The sequence below is a fragment of the Solea solea genome, chromosome 7 (genome assembly GCF_958295425.1).
Source record: "Solea solea chromosome 7, fSolSol10.1, whole genome shotgun sequence".
In the NCBI taxonomy this organism is placed as follows: Eukaryota; Metazoa; Chordata; class Actinopteri; order Pleuronectiformes; family Soleidae; genus Solea; species Solea solea.
The window spans coordinates 15,076,473-15,094,064 of NC_081140.1; the positions used below are offsets into that span (position 1 = coordinate 15,076,473).

A 17,592-nucleotide genomic window follows, 5' to 3' on the forward strand; every position below is an offset into this window, starting at 1 on the left:
AACACGAGTGTTTGGCGCTCCACTCAAAATCCTCGTGGGTGGTTTCCCGTCCTGCTGATGACGTAGCACTGAGGGGATTTCCACGTCCAGAAGCAGCCAATGAGAGACGAGCCTTCCGTGAAGCACAGCTAACAGCGAAGCGACAAACGATTCAGAGCTAGCACGCCTCGTCACGACTGGGTATGACCGCCTAGAGCTCACCGTGTTGTCAGTCGAGTGTGTACCCGGTCCAAGGACAACGACGTCAGAGTTTCGTGGTGTTTTAATGAGGACAGACGGTAACTGCTATGAGAGACATGGACATCTTCACGACTTCCACTGGTAGGTCGTGTTATTCTTTACTTTTTCTTTTTTATACAACACTACACATCATTTACACACTATGACGTATAAGGTTAACATATACGTTACATGATTAATAACAGCATCACATGTGAGATAAGATAAATCACAATTAAATGAATACAAGTAGTAAATAAAAAGTACGTATATAGAGAGAGATATTCCAAGTCACTCTCTGTATAGTTGAATTTGCGAGTTAATATAACTCGGAATGTAGTATTAATTACATTAAAACGTAATACACGTGTAGTGTTATTATTAGTATAAATGTAAATGTCTATCTTTTGAATTGACATGGTAACAGACAACATGTAAAGGCTGATACTATGTAACAAAACCCTGAGATTCTAAAATCTGTCCAGACAGTTTTTGACATACAGTATGAGACAACCAGTGGAACAAATGGGTGATATTTTTCTTTCTATGGTTGCAAACAGGATGGAAACTTTGTAAATGACTGTGTGTGTGTGTGTGTGTGAAGGAGTGCTGACATCATCCTCAGACATGTGACCTGTCAGTGCACATGAGCCAACACCCATCTCGACAGGCTTTTACACTGTCACTGCTGTGCTCTGCTATTCTTCAATAACCACTGTTGTGTTCTGTTGTTTTCACTGATCGTTTCCTTTCTGTTCCGTTTGTCCCACAGAGCGAGGGCCGTCTGACTTCGGTGAGTTTAGATTCTTTTATGTTTTTTTATGTGTGGGTTAGTGTGTGTGTGAGTGAGAGAGTGATGTCAGCCTTCACTGTGACCTGAGTTGACCTCAGTCTCTGCTGCTGCTTCTTTATTGTGATGTTTCTCACAAAGCCTCTAAAAACATGTTTTTAAACGTGTAGTCACATCAAGTGAACACAAGAAAAGTTATTATTAAATACTCTGGCATATATGCACACTTCTCCTTTTTTGTTGACTGTTTTGTTAGTGAGAGGTTTTCACAAATTGTTCTTTTCATTTTTGATTTTCACAGCATTTCTTCCATATTTTAACATATCTGGAAAGAAGAGCAATAGAAATAAATGAAAAATGTTGTTGTCATTGTATCCACCTGTAGAGTCCAACATGAAAACAGAAACACATTAAGATAACTTATTAAAACTTTGTTCATTAAAGGGGCTTTATGTGAGGTAGGTGAAACTTTAGACACTTAAACCAAGTACTGCAAACTATTGTGAAAATATTGTACTCCCAGTCTAATCTCTGCTGTATGAGAGGGCAGACATAATCAGACCTAAGACACTTGTAGATATGAATATACAACATCAAATCTGATCTGTAATGAGTCGGTTTTTTTTTTTTGTAGATCTCATTGAGGAAATCATCACACAGGAGGGTGAGCAGTCAGTTCTCTCCCTGCCCACGCCCTGTCCCCCTCCTGCTGACCTCCTCCCCCAGACACCGTGCAGCCAGCTCCCCAGGATGCACCGACAGAGCTCCTCAAGGCTCTCACAGCCAGTGCTGGTCGCGAGAGGCACCGCACACCCGGTGAGTGGCTTCAGAAACATTCTGATCCTGATGGGTGTGCTCTTCAGCATGCTGTCAGAGTTGTCATTTGTGCAGTTGCCTGATTTTATCCTCAACCAGTTTGTGGTTTCCTGACTGTTGGCACTTGGTAACACCCAACATGAAGGTGTTTCTTTCAGATGTGGGTGGGGGGAGTGAAGGAAGGTGAGGAGAGTTGCAACTGAAAGACATTGTAAAGGTGCATTTGAAAAGGTGTGAAAACACCTTCATTTGGTTTAGTTCACTTTCATAAGTGGACCAAACTGAAAATGTCACGTGGCAAGTTTGCGGCAGTATTGCCCGAAACAAGCACTGACCAGGAAGAAAAACAGCTGCGATTCGCCGGTTTTCCTGCACTTTGGGCTGATGATGTTGGCTAAAATGTGCTAGTTTCCCCGTGGAGGAGGGATCTGCCAGGCTCTTCTCCTGATTCTCCCTTCTCCTTACTTGTGGATGTGGATGAGAACAACACTGAGGCTGTAGCGTTAATACTACGCTTCAAGTGTAAGGTGCAGAAAGAGTTCGTGCCAGTTATGAACCACTCCAGAGTTTACTTGCAGGCGGTCCGAGACCATCTCTTTTAAGTGGACAAGAGTTCTCTTTTTTGGTCCCCATGAGAGGTCTCAAACCACATTCATACAGATCCAAACGAACTACTAAGGGTAAATGCACCAGGGTTCGATTTATAGGCACTAAACAAGGTTCACTAGATCCATCTATCTTCTCTTTTATTTAACAGGATAGGATATATTTTTGGCCTTAATTCTAATTGTTGTTGATTAGAGCTGAATAATTTGAGGAAAATATCCAATTGTATTATTTTTTTCTGTCAGATATTGCAACATAGTTTTTAATTGTAGCTTAAGTTCAATATTTATTGTGGCATTGATTGAAGAATAGATGAAGCATTACGACATGGCACCATAAAAATATGAACTTCAAGGATACAATGACGAGGATTTAAAATAAATTAATTTCCTGTGTCTACTGTGTATGTATTATATTGTTTTTAAGTGGCATAGAGGCTGTCACTCCTCCTCAGCATGCTTTTCTGTGGGAGGAGGCTGAGAGCAAAGGCTGGAAGAGGAGGAGGAGAGGGAGTGGTGAGGGCGAATTGGAAGAACTGTAACTTGACTCTTAATTTTAGTTTTCCGCCCCTTCTGTTTACAAGCCAAACCCACTGGGGGTTAAAGGTTACATTCTTCAAACCACAGTGCTTCTGCAGTTGGTCGATTTTTTTTGTCAGGTCTAGCCGATTCCTCTCTTCCTGTACGCTGGCTCTGTTTGCCAGGCTTTTGTTTCGCTTCAGTGTTGTAAGGTATGCCCGTATTAACACGCTAACACAGTAACGTACAGTACATTTGTGGCTCGACAGGAAACTGTGAAACATGATCTCATGCAGAGGCATCATCCAGATCTTGGTTTAATGAGTTCTTGGCTTCTACACAGGCTGAAAAGGACAAATTCTGCACGCTTCTTTGTTTCCTACAGGTTTGATCATTCATCTTTTTGTTTGACGCAGTTATTTTTAATACTTTAACTTTTCAAATTAAGGTCTCCAGAAGCCCCACATTGTCGAACGATGATTGGGAGAGTAGCGAAAGTGAATGTAGCACAGAGAAAGAACACAGTCTATGTGAGGGTGGAAAAGCTTGATAGCCTGTGGTGTAACTGAAAGTCATTGAGCACATGTCTAACTCCACTGATACAAAGCACATGTATGAAGGATAAATATGCAGTGAGTCAGTTCAACAGCTTGGTTTTACTTTAAAAACATTCCTGTGGCTCAACCTTTTTCAGTTATTGTTAGTTGTATGATGTTGTTTGTAAAAAAGAGAGAAAGAGAGAATTGGCATCAGCCATAGAAAAACCTGTATGATTTGACCTCGACTTCATCTTTTGTTTGGGCTGCATTTTCTCTGTTTTTTTTTAATTCTGTGTCTATGAGATGTCAACTTAAGGTGTCTTTCATGTCTTCAAATGTTTTTTTTTGTTTGAACAAAAGTCCAAACACCCCCAAACCATACAAATGTACAGTGATAACAAAAAAGAAAGCAGAAAATCATCTCTAGAAACTGCTAATACTTGGCATTTTTCACTATTTTTCACTAAAACAATCCAATTTGTGTTGTTGAGTATTTTTCTGTTGATTAATGACTTGTTTTAACTTTAAACAACTTGTTCTCATAGAGAAACCACTGTTCTTTAAATTGAACTGATGAATCTAATATTTCTGGCAAAATTAATTAAATTGATTATGCAGCCATCTTGGACAGGTGTCTGTTGTTTATGCAGCATCTTGGACAGGTGTCTGTTGTTTATGCAGCCATCTTGGACAGGTGTCTGTTGTTTATGCAGCCATCTTGGACAGGTGTCTGTTGTTTATGCAGCCATCTTGGACAGGTGTCTGTTGTTTATGCAGCCATCTTGGACAGTGTCTGTTGTTTATGCAGCCATCTTGGACAATGGTGTTCTTTGCATGACGTGTTTTCAAACTTCAATGCGCTTGTGATTAAGTTGCGTTTTTGTTTCCACAGCCAACCTTCTGTCAGTCCTTGCAGCAGCTGAGCGATTCCAAAGAAATGGCGTCAGCTCCTCCTTCCAGAGCTGCTACCTCTCCTGCCAGTTCATCTCGCCCTGGTCATGGTTTGCGTTTGCCACACCACAGGGGTGGGGTTTCGTCTAAAAACCGGGGTGACACCAGTATGCTGGAGCGGGTTCTGGAGAAGCCCAGGCTGGTGGTAGTGGAGGAGCCCAAGGACAGAGGCATGAGGTTTCGGTACGAATGTGAAGGACGCTCCGCTGGCAGCATCCTGGGAGTGTCCAGCACTGAGACTAACAAGACTCAGCCTACAATTGAGGTACAACCAGCATTACGTTGATGTGTCTTAATTTGAAGTTCAATTTTGTTTTCATTTTTGACTTGTAAAGGACTTACCAGCTCCAAGAGAGTGTGAGTGTTTGCCCACAGTTACCACACAGTTTGTTTACTGAGTACAGATAAACCACCATGCAGATGGTGTGAATGGGTGGAGCTCGAAAGATGTGGGTTGTTGGGGGCCAATAGAAAGTCCCCACAAATCCCATCTCAAATGTGGTCAATGGCAGGCAGCTTATACATTGTCTGTATACTCACAACAAACACAGCCCCTCATGAAAACACTATTGCTCAATTAGTGGACACATTTGAATTCAAATTGGTAAATTCAAAATGTAGATTTTAGAATTTTAAATAGTAATTAATAATAGTTAAATTGGGCTTGATTATTATTATTATTGTTATTTTTGTGTCTTGAATGGTTTTAACATATTCATTAATATTAATATTTCTCAGAAAACAACTGCCACATATACTGATGATCACATTTGGATCACATTGGGAACAAAATGGAAAAATGTTTTCCAAATGAGTCAGTGATAACACAGAGGAACAGACGGGGGAGGGGAGCCAAAAAGGAAGAACATTTAATATGCACAAAGACAAACAATGGTACAAATAACAGAAAAGAAAGGAAACATGAACTCTTTTGAAAAGGAAAAAGGCAGATGTGCTTTTCACTGCCATATGTAACAGAAGATGACATATTGTTAACTTTGATACTAACATTTAATAAGCTGAAGTTAAAGTCACTGGCCTAATTCTTTTTTTATGATCATCGTTTATTATTCTGTGTTTTCTTGCGTTGTCCTAATTCTCGCTTTTGTTTTCCTGTCCTGTTCCCTCTTTCAGATCCAGGGTCCCGTTGAAGGCTTAAAGAGGGTCAAAGTCACTGTTTCCTTGGTGACCAAAGATCTTCCCCACCGGCCTCACCCCCATTGCCTTGTGGGTAAAGACTGCCCGTTGGGTTCGGGAATCTGTGTGGTCACAATCAACCCTAACAGCAACCGACGTCATAGGTGCACATCCATCTCACTTTTATCTCTATTGTCATAGTCATCCTCAGGAGTAAAGGTGAAGACTTTTCACCTCTCATCTCAGAGGCTTCTTCACTTCTGGAACTAAAGAACTACTAAGTCCAGTTTGCCTACAGCTAACTCCTAAAGATCTCTTCCATTTGTGACAAATACCCTTCTTTTTAACATTAGAATGTCCTAAGAAAATGTTTTAATTTGATGCTAAATTTAACTTGCAGCTTTGCCAACCTTGGCATCCAGTGTGTGAGGAGGAAAGAGCTTGACCTTTCACTTCAGAAAAGAAGAAGCCAAAATATCGACCCCTTTCAAAGTGAGTGGGACACACAGACAGACGTACGCACACACACTCTCCTGCCTCTCTTTCTATTCACACAGTTCCTTCTGCGTTGAAATTCACTGAGAATGTGCATGTCTTTGTCCCGCAGCCGGTCACACAAAGGGCATAGAGGATCTGGACATGAACGCGGTGCGTCTGTGTTTCCAGTGTGAACTTGAGTGGGAGGACAGCAGAAAGGACAGTCTCAGCCCAGTGGTGTCCTCTACAATTTATGACAAGAGTGAGACGCTGCCAAACACACAAACATCTGTGACTCTTGTCCACAGTGTAACCCATGGATCTAAAATGTATTCTCATTTTTTTATTTTTATTTTTTTTTTTATTTCACAGAGGCTACAACTACATCACAGCTGAAGATCACCTGTTTGAACCAATACAGAGGTTCCTGCATCGGCAAGACTGAGATCTACATGTTGTGTGACAAAGTGCAGAAAGGTGAGAGGAAAACTTTCATTTAATTTAACAAGCTTGCCTGATTTATTGTTAGATATTCTGCAGTAGGCCAGGCAGAGTACTGGAACTGTAAATTCTCCTGGCAGCTCTGGTGATAATTGTCAGGCAGTTTCCTCCTGATTAACACGGCCCGCCACCTGTCCACTGATCCACAGATGACATCGAGATCATATTCCGACGGGGGTCGTGGAAGGCGAACGGCGAGTTCGCCCAGACAGACGTACATCGACAGATTGCCATCGTGTTTAAGACTCCGCCCTACCAGGACCAGAACATTGCAGAGGAGATTGACGTCAGCGTCTCGCTGCGTCGCGTTTCAGACCAGATGGAGAGCGAATCGGTTACCTTCACATACCTGCCTCACAACCCAGGTCAGTAGTGACTGTGTGTTTGGTGCCGAATTGTTGATCTTTGAGTTTATTTTACAACCTTTTACTCCTGTTAGATCATTTGTTTTGTAAATATTTCCAAACTGTTTCCCATTTCAGATCCATATGAGGTGAGGCGGAAAATAAGAATCAAGTCAGACATCGGTTTCAGGGAGAAGCCTTGTTTAACAGGTGAGACTTGGACATCGTCCTCTATTTCTTTCTATTTTGTATTTTCTTTTTTTTGACTTTTTCTGGTGTGTAGGAGAATTTAGTGGGTCAACAGTGTCGGCCAAAGATTATTTTCTCGATTAATCAAGTAATTGGTCCATAAAATGTCAGAAAATGTTGATCAGTGTTTCCCAAACCTGGAAATGATGATGTCCTCAAATGTCTTGTTTTGTCCACAAACTAAAATGATTCAGTTTCGATTTCTTAGTTTTATGGAGCAAAAAAACAAAAAACAAAACAAGAATATATTCACATTTAAGAAGCTAACAAAAATCCGGAAATTTGATTTAGAATCGATTATCAAAATGGTTGGTGATTGATTTAGTAATTGATTAATCAAGTAATTGTTCCTACTGACACCTCTGGGATCTTCCAGGAAGAATCCGATGTCCTAAGTTTGACATTCTCTACTCAGGCTGAACATTTGATTGTTTTGAATTTGAAATCACAGTACATTGATCGTCTATGCAAATTTAAAAGATGCATGTTGTAAACAATACAATAGACGTAGTAGTAGTAGCAGAAGTGGTAGAAGTAGAAATGTAGAATTTAGGGGGCTTTATCAATACATTATGTTTAATATGTTTAAAATATTAACTATTATTTGTTTGTTACCTTCCTCTTCCATGGAGGATCAGTTGTTATACAACGTCAGCCTTAGATGCCACTAAATCCTACACACTGGTCCTTTTAATATTTTCATCCAAAAATAATTCAGCACTGTTCTCTACCCATTACCTGACCTTTCATGGTTGTATTTTCTCTGTAACACGATCCGTTTCGCCTCCCGCAGCAGAGTGTGCACCTGCAGCAGAACAGCCCTTCCAGTTCCTGCAGCCTCTCAATGTGATGTCTTCAGACAAGAGGCTTTGTGCTGCCCAGCCTGCCAACTCTGCCGCTTTGGCGGACACTTGTTACAACATGCCCCAGGACCCAAACAACCACACACACGACGAGATGACCATCATTAATCAGTTGCTAGAAATACCATTATTGGATATGCTTTTCGAGTCCACCATTGACATGCCCTGTGAATTTGAGGAGGAGTCCAACGGAAACTCAACATTAACCAACATGGACACAAACTTTCACCAGAGCTTTGGCTCCTGCGCTCAGGACTTCACCCAGTACAGCGACTTGCAGTTCAACATGCTCGTCAATGAGAACCAGAATCTGAAGTCAGAGCAACAGGAAAACCTGTCTACTGTGGTTCATGTGAAGGAAGAGGCGCTATGAGGGTGTGAAAGTCAGGACTACACCGCATTGTTAAAGTACTCGTCTTACTTTAAAGGAATAGCTTGACAGTTTGGGAAAATGTGCTAATTCTCCTTTCGGTCAAGAATTAGAGTTCACAATTATGAACAGCTAGACGACATCCACACGACTCAGTTTTCATTCAAAAATGCATCCAGATACACCTGCCGTCCACATTACCACAGCAGTTTAAATTGCAGTAAACAGAACATTTGAAAACCTTTGTCAGGTCGGGCAGAATAGAGATCATGTCAGTTACACGCATGTCAGTTATTTGCTCACTGACTGGTTCTCATCAGCCACAACTCGACTATCTGGGAATGAACAACTCTGAACTCTTACTTGAATCGTAAGTAATCCTTTAAAAAGGAGAGAACCAGCTTCCTGTTTACACTGGGACCAATCGGTTTGTTTTCGTGTGTGTTAGTACGGACGCAGATTACTTTGGATCTTAAACGCTCTTCTTCATTTTCAAAGGAAAACACAGGAGTTCGGATGTAGCCCTAGTCTTCAGTAGTGCATCTAAAGCTCTTTATAAAATATGAACTCTCCACAAGAAAGAGGAAGTACACTTCTCATGATGCCAACCTATTTCTTTAACCTCTTCTTTATCATGAGCTGGAAAATATGATCATGATACTGCTTGAACTCTGTAATGTGTTTGTAAAGTAATTCGTTTTTTTTGCTCCTGCCCTCTCCTCCCTCTGCCTTTATTGTTACCTGAAAGCCTCGCTGGTCAAGGCTTCATTGATTACAAACAGGCGAACTGTATATTTCTCTGTAAATGCTGCTACCTTTCATTTTGATTCTTAAGGTCAGAAAAAGGTGAGTCTCCTTGACCCAACATAGAAGCCCTTCAGTAAATGAGACCAATTCCTGTCATGTCATGTTTGCATGAGAGCTGTTTTGTTTACTGGATACGAGAAGAACTCAGTCTCAAATACTAGTTTCAGATATCCTTGTGCTTGTTTAATATTAAATCCACTTACACGTGTTAGACAATCAGCCCCTGTTTTCAGTGCTTTCTCTGTGTTGGTTTCTTTTGTTCTGCAGTTTCAATGTTGTGCTATTATGAATTTCTACTTGCACCATGTCACTTGTCAAACGTCGCCCCCTTGCTGGGGCACTGAAGTGTAAATATGAAAAACAAGAAAAGAGTGATTAAAATCTTAACGTGTCGCTGCTTTTGTAATGATTATTTTAGAAACAAGAGGGATTAAGAAGATTTTGAACGTGACCTTCCTTATTCTGCCTGCCTACACACATTCCTAACCCACAAGCTCACTTATAAAAACAATGACTGTTGGCAACAACATTGTGTGGTAGGTGGTTTCATACTTCTTAGTCAACCTTTTACTCATGGTGTGCTTGGTGTTTGGGAACCTTGCACTGTTGAGTCCGCGTGTGACAATTCATAGTGACTCACACTGGAAAAAAAAATCGAATTTCTCCTTTTCTTCTGAGCTTTTCTTCTTTCTTTTTTTTTTTTTTTTTTTAAATCTCCGCTGAGTCACCCAGTCATCTGTAAAGGCTAATTTCCAAAATAAATAAAACATTTTTTTATACACCTGCCACATTACCACAGCAGTTTAAATCCTAGTAAACGCAACATAAATTCTGCTGGAACCATTTTAGTTTGTAAACTCGCCTGTGCTTTTGTCTGCTTTTGTTTCAGATTAATTTGAGATGTCTTTATTAGTATTACCACGTTTATAGCACACTAATGCACAGGTCAGTGCTGCATGCACGTTTGATTTTATCTAAAAATTAATACTTTCAATATATATATATATATATATATATATTTGAATTAAAATGCATTTTTTAAGATTTGTTTTCAAATAGCTTCCACGTTGCCACGTGAAGAAAGGTGATTTAAGTTACTTTAATCATGGCATGATTGAAGGCAAGAATTACACCTCTCAGTATACAGCCTGCTGGAATTAATTTGAAGAACCCCAGAGTTTACAGAGAATGGTCCAAAGAAGAGAAAGTGTTGTCGATGCCATAGGTCAGAGGAGAATGTTCAGAGGCAACAGTAAGTCTAATAACCCCTTTTTTTTTTTACACAAAGGTTTGCAGAAGACCATCTCCAAGTGCCCAACACATCCCAGACTGAAGCAGCTGGACCACAGCAGGTGCAACTTCTGCCTGTTTATTACACACCATGTGTACCTAATAAAGTGGCGGGTGAGTATATTAGTATTTTAGTGCATCTTTGATGTGAATATATGTAAATGTAATTTAGAGTCATTATGGGGAACATAGAAGGCTGGTCAGTGTTGCTTGTACCTTTAGTTATGTTCAATCTTCCATCTGTGCAGCTAGTGACGGTGTTTAATATCGCAGGTGTTAGATTTCTGGCTCTGACCTTCACTGTTGACTTGACGTGAAAACAGATGATTTACAACCACTGGGAAAATCCACACTGGGCTCATCTCCAAGGCCTTTGACACACACACACACACACACACACGCACACACACCATTTCCTGTGAAATGGTACCATACCCTGCTGGTTAGACTTGTTTGGACATGTCCATACTATCAACACATGATACACAGTGAATTTGTGCTACTTCCCACTGGACGAGAGTTTGAATAGTCCGGAGGTGAAATAATGTGTATGAAAATAAATGTGTACCAGCAGCCACTGCACCTGTGACAGCAGGTGTCTTAACGCTTCACAAAAGTTTACTAGTGTCCTATTGACAATAATATAAAACAGAGACAAGGAGGAACACATTTATGTAAGGTCCTGTGTGTGACACTTAGGAGGCTTTATTGGAGGAAACTGAGTATACCACCAGTGGTGATAATAACATATAAACTTAATTTGTATAGCGCCTTTCATACTAGGATTGCAGCTCTAAGTGCTCCACAATAAAAGCAAATACAACAATAAAACAAAACACTGGGTGGAATGAAAAGGAAAAGTCTAAAGTCAAAACCCTGTTTTAATTTTGAGATCAAACAAAAGATGCAAATAAAGCAGTAAAATACAACATGGGGTATAATAAACGGCTAGAAAAAAGGCTAGAGTCAAGAGGTTAAAGTCAACAAAGGGTGGAATAAAAAGGAGCTGGTTGAAGGCTAGAGTAAAAAGATAAGTTTTAAGCCGTCTTTTAAAAATATCTAGTAAGGCAGCATCCCCAATTTTCTTTCGGTACTTGGAATAAAACCAGAAATACTGTTCTACCGTATACACAAGGGTATGTGATCGGAGTGGTGCTGAGGAATCTTTACCAGAGTGCTTGGAAAATAAACAATTAACAAAACAAACAATAATAATAATGAGGGTCACCTTATCTCTCGCTTCATTTTGATCTAATTTCACTATACCAGTGTCAGAGAGCAAATTACCTTTGTGAAAATGACCTGTGAAATGTCTGTAGTCGACTTCGCTCGACCTATTTACACCACTGTATTTTCTCAGGTGGTACTTGATATAACACGTTTGAGAACCATTGGAATATATTGTATGTTTTTATAAGCATATAGTAAATAGCTATAAAACATAAAGATTGTCAGGCGTTTGGTATTTTTCGAATAAGTCATTTATACAAGGAACTTGCTTTACACGGGCTGCCGTCCTGCAACGCCATGTTTCTACTGTAGCCTGAACTATCAAACCAGTGTGTATTTTGAATACTTACTACACAAAAGAAGTTGAATGTCATCATTTCTGGTACGCATTTCTACCACCGCAGTTCCTTGATGCACAAGGGAAAGGGAGGCCTGAGTGGAGGAGTCCTCAATATGTTACAATCTACAGTTAAAACCTTTAATTCTTAAAGTCGTTGCTGATTAAGTCAAGATATTTGTGTCATACTTTTACGAACGTACAACGTTATAAATATATAACACTGACAGTAGTACAAACTAAGCCAGCTGTAGAGATGGTCCTGCAGCAGTCTGGTGCAAACTTTCAGTTTTGTGATTTATGCAGGTGTCTGTTGGTTCACGGGGACTCTGGGGAATACTGAGCTGCGGGATGACTCATGTGTGGTGAAACGGATGCAATGCAGAAATGGTCATAACAGAAATACTGAACCGCAGAGTTTGCAAGATCTTTTACCTTAACAGTGTTCTAACTATCGCACTTAAAAGATTGATGAAATCTCCTGGGCTTACCAGGAAAACTGGTTCACTAGTCACACCCACTGTTTTAGATGCTCACATCAGTTCCCCAGGAAATTCAGTAAATGACACTGGTGCCATGCTGTTTTATGATTTTTCAAATGACATGTAAATACCTGACAAATAAAGCTTCTCCTTCATTTTGCTTGTAAAAATTCAATATCATCACATAGTTTATCTCAACAGAGTTAAGTCGGATGTTCCTCAATAACCTGTTTGTCAAATAGGGAGACACAACTAACACATTAGTAACATTAGAGGCTTTAAAAAAAAATTTGATATTGAACATGTGCACAATATGAAAGGGTAATTCCAGACTATGATTGTATGCATGTACAGAGTCAATCTCTCAATTTACAGGTGCCAGATTTTTTTTTCTCTTGCAAATTACAACACCCACGGGAGTCCCCAGCTCTGTAAGGACTTCCCATTTCACTATAATAGCATGCTCTAACCGCAGCAACTGAACACCAACACAACTGATGCAGATCAGACGAGCAGTGCTAAAATTGAAACCTGGCGAGAAACTGCTTTTTTTTTTTAAATCAACCTCAACCTTCACCCCTCCCACATTCATTGACATGAACACCATAAAAAACTAATTTGAGCGATAAACACACAAGATCTTTTAAACTGTAAAACAGGTGTGACTTTTTATGGCTGCATCTTGGCTCCATCTAGTGGAAATCACAGGAATCAATCTCTGATGCATTGAAAAAAATAATCACTCAAACATCACGGTGGTAAAAACCTTCCCATAGAACTCATTAAAGAGTGTAATTACTCAAAATTAAATTATATCATGGAGTCAATTGGTGAAACATGTGAACCATTTTCAATAAAAGGAGAACAGCTTAACATGAGCAATAAAATAGGGACTTTATTTATTCACATAAGCGTCTTCTGGTCAGATGCTGGGAGGTATACACTGATTCAAGCTTGTTCCTTTATTTCCAAATGTCTCAAGCACTGGTCTTGCCAAAAGAGAGACTTAAAAAATAAATACGCATTATTCCAACATCAACGTGTCCTTTTTGTGGAAAAGTGCAGGAGGATCTCCTGCAAAAGTTGGTGACTCAAAGTCCCACAAATTTCGAGAGACGCTTGACAGAACCCGCTTCATTTCTCAGTACGATAAGCTGCATCTGTCCCAGGTCATCATTTCGTCTCTGTGACGTGTGGCTCTGACAGTTTTTGGACCAGCAGCTCCTGCACTAGGTCCTCCACACAGGCCTTAAAAAGAGGCTCAGGTTCCTAGAGGACAAACGTCAGAATGAAATGGAGTCAGAACACATGTATTTGTTGAGCTTCATAAGACATCAAGTTACCATTAATGCTCAAATACTTGACCTGACCACCTGCTTTTGTCTCCAAAGAATTTTTTTTTTTACCTTGTGCTCCAGTTGCTTCTGCTTCTCAACAGCCTCCTCCAGACTCAGACCCACCCACTCTGCTTCCTCCTCTGGAATCTCAAACTGCTGCTCGGACAAAAATATGAATTTGTTTTAAAAATCACAGCTCTATCTCTTGAGCTATAACTGGGAAAACACACCAAGATTAACCAACATTATTGAGGGGGTAAGCATTCAACACATCTAGGATCAATCGATGGACTGACCTTGTATTTGTCATAAACCTTCTGTCTTTTGACAGCATCGCTGGGGTACAGTTCTGTGTTTCTGCGTACTAGCCGAAGCAACATGGCCCTCTTCAGGTCCATTCCCAGCTTGGAGTTCAGGACTTCCTTTGGTGACTAAAAGGAAGGGGACATTACAGTAACATCAAACTATATGCAAAATGTTTTTTTTTTTTGGAAACTAACAGGTAGTGGCAGTGCTGTCTTACTTTTAGAATATAAAAGTCAAAGCCGTAGGCTGCATCGATGAGATCCAGAGTGCGGGCTGTGACGGTGATGGTGAACTTGTGATCGAGGATTTCGCTGTACAACTCCCTTTTGAAGAGCTGTGGTCTCCAAGTCTTTTTTACACGATTGGACATCTACAGAGAGAGACAATTCAGTCTAGAGGTACTCATAGTGATTACTATGAAATATTAACTACATCATTAAAAGGTAGAATTGTGTCAACATGAATCTGAATTAGAGAGAATTACACAGACACCATTTAACGTATTTCTCTTGACACAGCATTTAACATGGAGAGTGGTGGAAGACCAACCTTATGGACAGTACATAATCATAATCATATATAGAGGATATAGATCATATAGAGGACAGGAAATACAAGATTTTTCTTCTCCTTTCAATTGTGATCCTTGATATTATGAAGTATAACCTACTACTGATCACAGCTTCACACAACGCTCTCTGTGTTTCTCAATGTAGCAGTGTATAGATCGAACGTTTTTTTTTCTGTTCACGAAGACAAAATACAAGCAGAATAATATTATCATACCAACACAATGCAGCTTTCAAATTGAGGCTGCAACGGACAATTTTCAATTGTGATAAAACATCAGACTAGTTTCTTGGTTAAAGGTAAGCTAATTGGAAAAAATGTCTTATACATACAACACAACAGGAATAAGATGTCTGATTAGTCCCACAGTGGGGAAATTTACATTGTCACAGCAGCAAAGACAGTAAAGATAATAAATAATAAAAAGGCATTTCCAAGAAAGTACAATATATAAAGATATTAACATGTATGACAAAAGAAAGACTCACTTTGTCATTGTTGGCATATCTGAAACCACTTATCAAGCCTTCGCCACCCCACAAGCCATCCTGCGATTGTGGAGGGTAGAAGATGGGGATTGGCACATCCTGCACCCGTTCTTTCAGACCGGTCTTTGGGTTGGCTCTGTACTTCACTCCCAGGGGTCTCCAGTGGACAGCGGGGGGCTCTATTGGCTCCAGAGACTTCAGGTAATGTTTAGGGAGGCGAGCATAAATACCTTGCTTCAGTTTCAGGGCCTCCCAGATTTTGGGAGGGAATTTATGAAGAGGCATCACCAAGTGTCTTTTTAAGTCAAACCTGGAAGACACAATAGGAAGAAGATGAAACATTATCAACATCATTAGTGGCTGTTGGGTTCTGTACAAATATAGGCAAAGCACAGATAAACAGGGACAGTCATACAAATTCATTGCCAAAATGTAAGTGAAATGTTAAGTGATTGTTAAGTGTGTTTTAGGGGCATTGTGTTTATATCATGAATCTCTAATATTTTGAAATAGTCGCGACCCCTCCAAACAAGTAAAACATGACTAACTAACAGACAGTAACAGTAATATTAGATGCGTTCATAAGCATTACTTAATTATAAGTAATTGCTTCTAATAAACTCCGACAAGTATCTTTCTTTACCTTTCTCGTTAGCACGAGGCTAGCTGGCACAGGTCAACAACATAGATATAAGTGGTTTTATTTGCTCTCTGTGGGTTCGATAAAAGATCGACAATAAGTTCAAATGTCCATCTTACCGGGCGATGAGAAAACAGCGACCTACGCCAAATGGAAAACAATTTTTTAATTCACGACACCGCTAAATGAGACAAGGACAACACGGGCGAATCCTGCAGTCCACACTGATGGTACCGCCTACATCGGCGAGGGAGGGAGCTGTTTGGTCGAACCTCAAAAAGAGTCACACTGATTGGCTTACTTTATTATCATAATATATATATATGTGTGTACTTCCGGGCAAACCGGATGTAAATCTAAAATCCTCCATCCGTCGTCAAAATGCGCCAGCGCAGCGACGTAGGCTGTCGCACACGGTCTACGGCGACTCCTTCTTGTCGGCTAACCTTAGCTTGGTTGGGAGGGATAGGTCTGGTGGATCTTTCGCGGCCGACATAACAATTATTTGCGCGCCAGCGTCAAATACAGACAAGATGACAGAGGGAGAGGGACGTGTTGCGGCTGGGAGCAGCGAGTTCTTTTTGAAATGTAAACATGACAAAACGTCGTGCCGCTACTGATGTAATTCAGCACAAGTCACAACACTGACCGCCGCATGTATTGTTCCCACTCTGCCGTATCTGTCTACAAAGCACCGGGAAACAGCGAAACTGTTGAACTTTTGTATGAAGTTAAACTTGACGTAACATAGATGTGGCGGTATTATCTAATGCTTATTTTGCCACGTACACCAATTGTGGTTGGTGGTATGAAAGAAACATGTTAGTCATTTTATGGTTTTGTAGGGACCAAGGAGCAGACGTCTTTACCGAGGCCAAAAACTCGGCTTGGCCGTAAGATATTTATATTGCATTTGTAATTCCTGACAGATGAGCGTAATGTTATACCTAGAATATGACTATAATGATAATATTAATGGCAGCACCATGTGTAATTTAAAAACCCGCTGCTAAGCTTTTGGGGGCCTTGAGCATAATTAGTCAAAGGGCCCCCCTGCTGAAACACCGGTGCACACAAAACCTTGAGAGTTCCTCTCAAACCTTTACCTTTATTTTAAAATTGACATTAAATATACATATGCAAATGTATATATTAAGTTATAGAACAACAGCAGCACATCAGTAATATATGAAGTAATATATGAAGCTTTCTTAAGAACAGAATCACAATATAATAAAATAGTAACACCTGCAGACTCCAAAGATTAACAAAAAGAATTATGCACATCAATAAGGTATAAAAGGAAGTAACATAGTCTAAATAAACACACACACACCAGACCATTTTTCACTCATTAAAAAAAACTACCTTAAAGTGTATTATTATCCTAAACAAAATATTTCCCCTAAACTATACTGTACTATGCAGAACTGTATTAGTGGATAGTGTGCAATACTAAAGTGCAGCAACATAGTTCCACTCAAACCTTTGCTATTTATTTTAAAATTCACATTTAATATACATATTAAAATATATATGTATGTGGTAATAGAATATCGATATGTTTTGTACTTGGGGCCCTACACACTCTGCGTACTCTGCATACTATGCCCCTGTGCTAAAACTACTAATACATCTTCCCCTGATGTCTTTTGTCTCTGAATAGTACTATTTTGGAAAGAATGGACCTGCAGGAAAATGTTACTCCCTTGCAGGCCCAAAAAA

General features: G+C 40.0%; 2 protein-coding genes across 6 annotated transcripts; one reads left to right on the forward strand and one right to left on the reverse strand.

The window, feature by feature from the left end:
- The first annotated feature begins 136 nt into the window (after positions 1 to 136).
- Positions 137 to 9,580, forward strand: relb (v-rel avian reticuloendotheliosis viral oncogene homolog B). 5 transcript variants are annotated; one of them, XM_058634899.1, is made up of 11 exons: positions 137 to 321; positions 992 to 1,012; positions 1,644 to 1,825; positions 4,381 to 4,704; positions 5,574 to 5,740; positions 5,977 to 6,068; positions 6,184 to 6,315; positions 6,426 to 6,530; positions 6,704 to 6,919; positions 7,037 to 7,108; positions 7,941 to 9,580. In XM_058634899.1, exons 1-11 carry the CDS (start codon positions 288 to 290, stop codon positions 8,381 to 8,383), a joined length of 1,788 nt encoding a protein of 595 aa, XP_058490882.1. In that variant the 5' UTR covers positions 137 to 287; the 3' UTR covers positions 8,384 to 9,580. The 5 variants fall into 5 exon arrangements, with proteins under 5 accessions (XP_058490882.1, XP_058490883.1, XP_058490886.1 ...); XM_058634900.1 differs by having other exon boundaries at positions 7,944 to 9,580; XM_058634903.1 differs by lacking the exons at positions 137 to 321; positions 992 to 1,012 and adding an exon at positions 3,219 to 3,334 and having other exon boundaries at positions 1,752 to 1,825.
- A 3,815-nt stretch (positions 9,581 to 13,395) lies between these two features.
- mrpl28 (mitochondrial ribosomal protein L28) lies at positions 13,396 to 16,133 on the reverse strand. Its single transcript, XM_058634142.1, has 6 exons — positions 15,987 to 16,133; positions 15,228 to 15,537; positions 14,387 to 14,539; positions 14,160 to 14,294; positions 13,933 to 14,019; positions 13,396 to 13,795 (listed from the first exon to the last, which is right to left on the reverse strand). Exons 2-6 carry the CDS (start codon positions 15,510 to 15,512, stop codon positions 13,700 to 13,702), a joined length of 756 nt encoding a protein of 251 aa, XP_058490125.1. The 5' UTR covers positions 15,513 to 15,537; positions 15,987 to 16,133; the 3' UTR covers positions 13,396 to 13,699.
- Positions 16,134 to 17,592: the final 1,459 nt, after the last annotated feature.

Bases quoted from the DNA above. Each gene is read 5' to 3' on its own strand.
- relb (XM_058634899.1), top strand. From the start codon at position 288: ATGAGAGACATGGACATCTTCACGACTTCCACTG. The intron at 1,013-1,643 runs GTGAGTTTAGAT...TTTTTTTTGTAG, and splicing joins GCGAGGGCCGTCTGACTTCG to ATCTCATTGAGGAAATCATC. The intron at 6,531-6,703 runs GTGAGAGGAAAA...ACTGATCCACAG, and splicing joins GTGTGACAAAGTGCAGAAAG to ATGACATCGAGATCATATTC.
- mrpl28 (XM_058634142.1), bottom strand. From the start codon at position 15,512: ATGCCTCTTCATAAATTCCCTCCCAAAATCTGGGAGGCCCTGAAACTG. The intron at 14,540-15,227 runs GTGAGTCTTTCT...CTCTCTCTGTAG, and splicing joins GATATGCCAACAATGACAAA to ATGTCCAATCGTGTAAAAAA. The intron at 13,796-13,932 runs GTAAAAAAAAAA...TTTGTCCTCTAG, and splicing joins AGAAGCAACTGGAGCACAAG to GAACCTGAGCCTCTTTTTAA.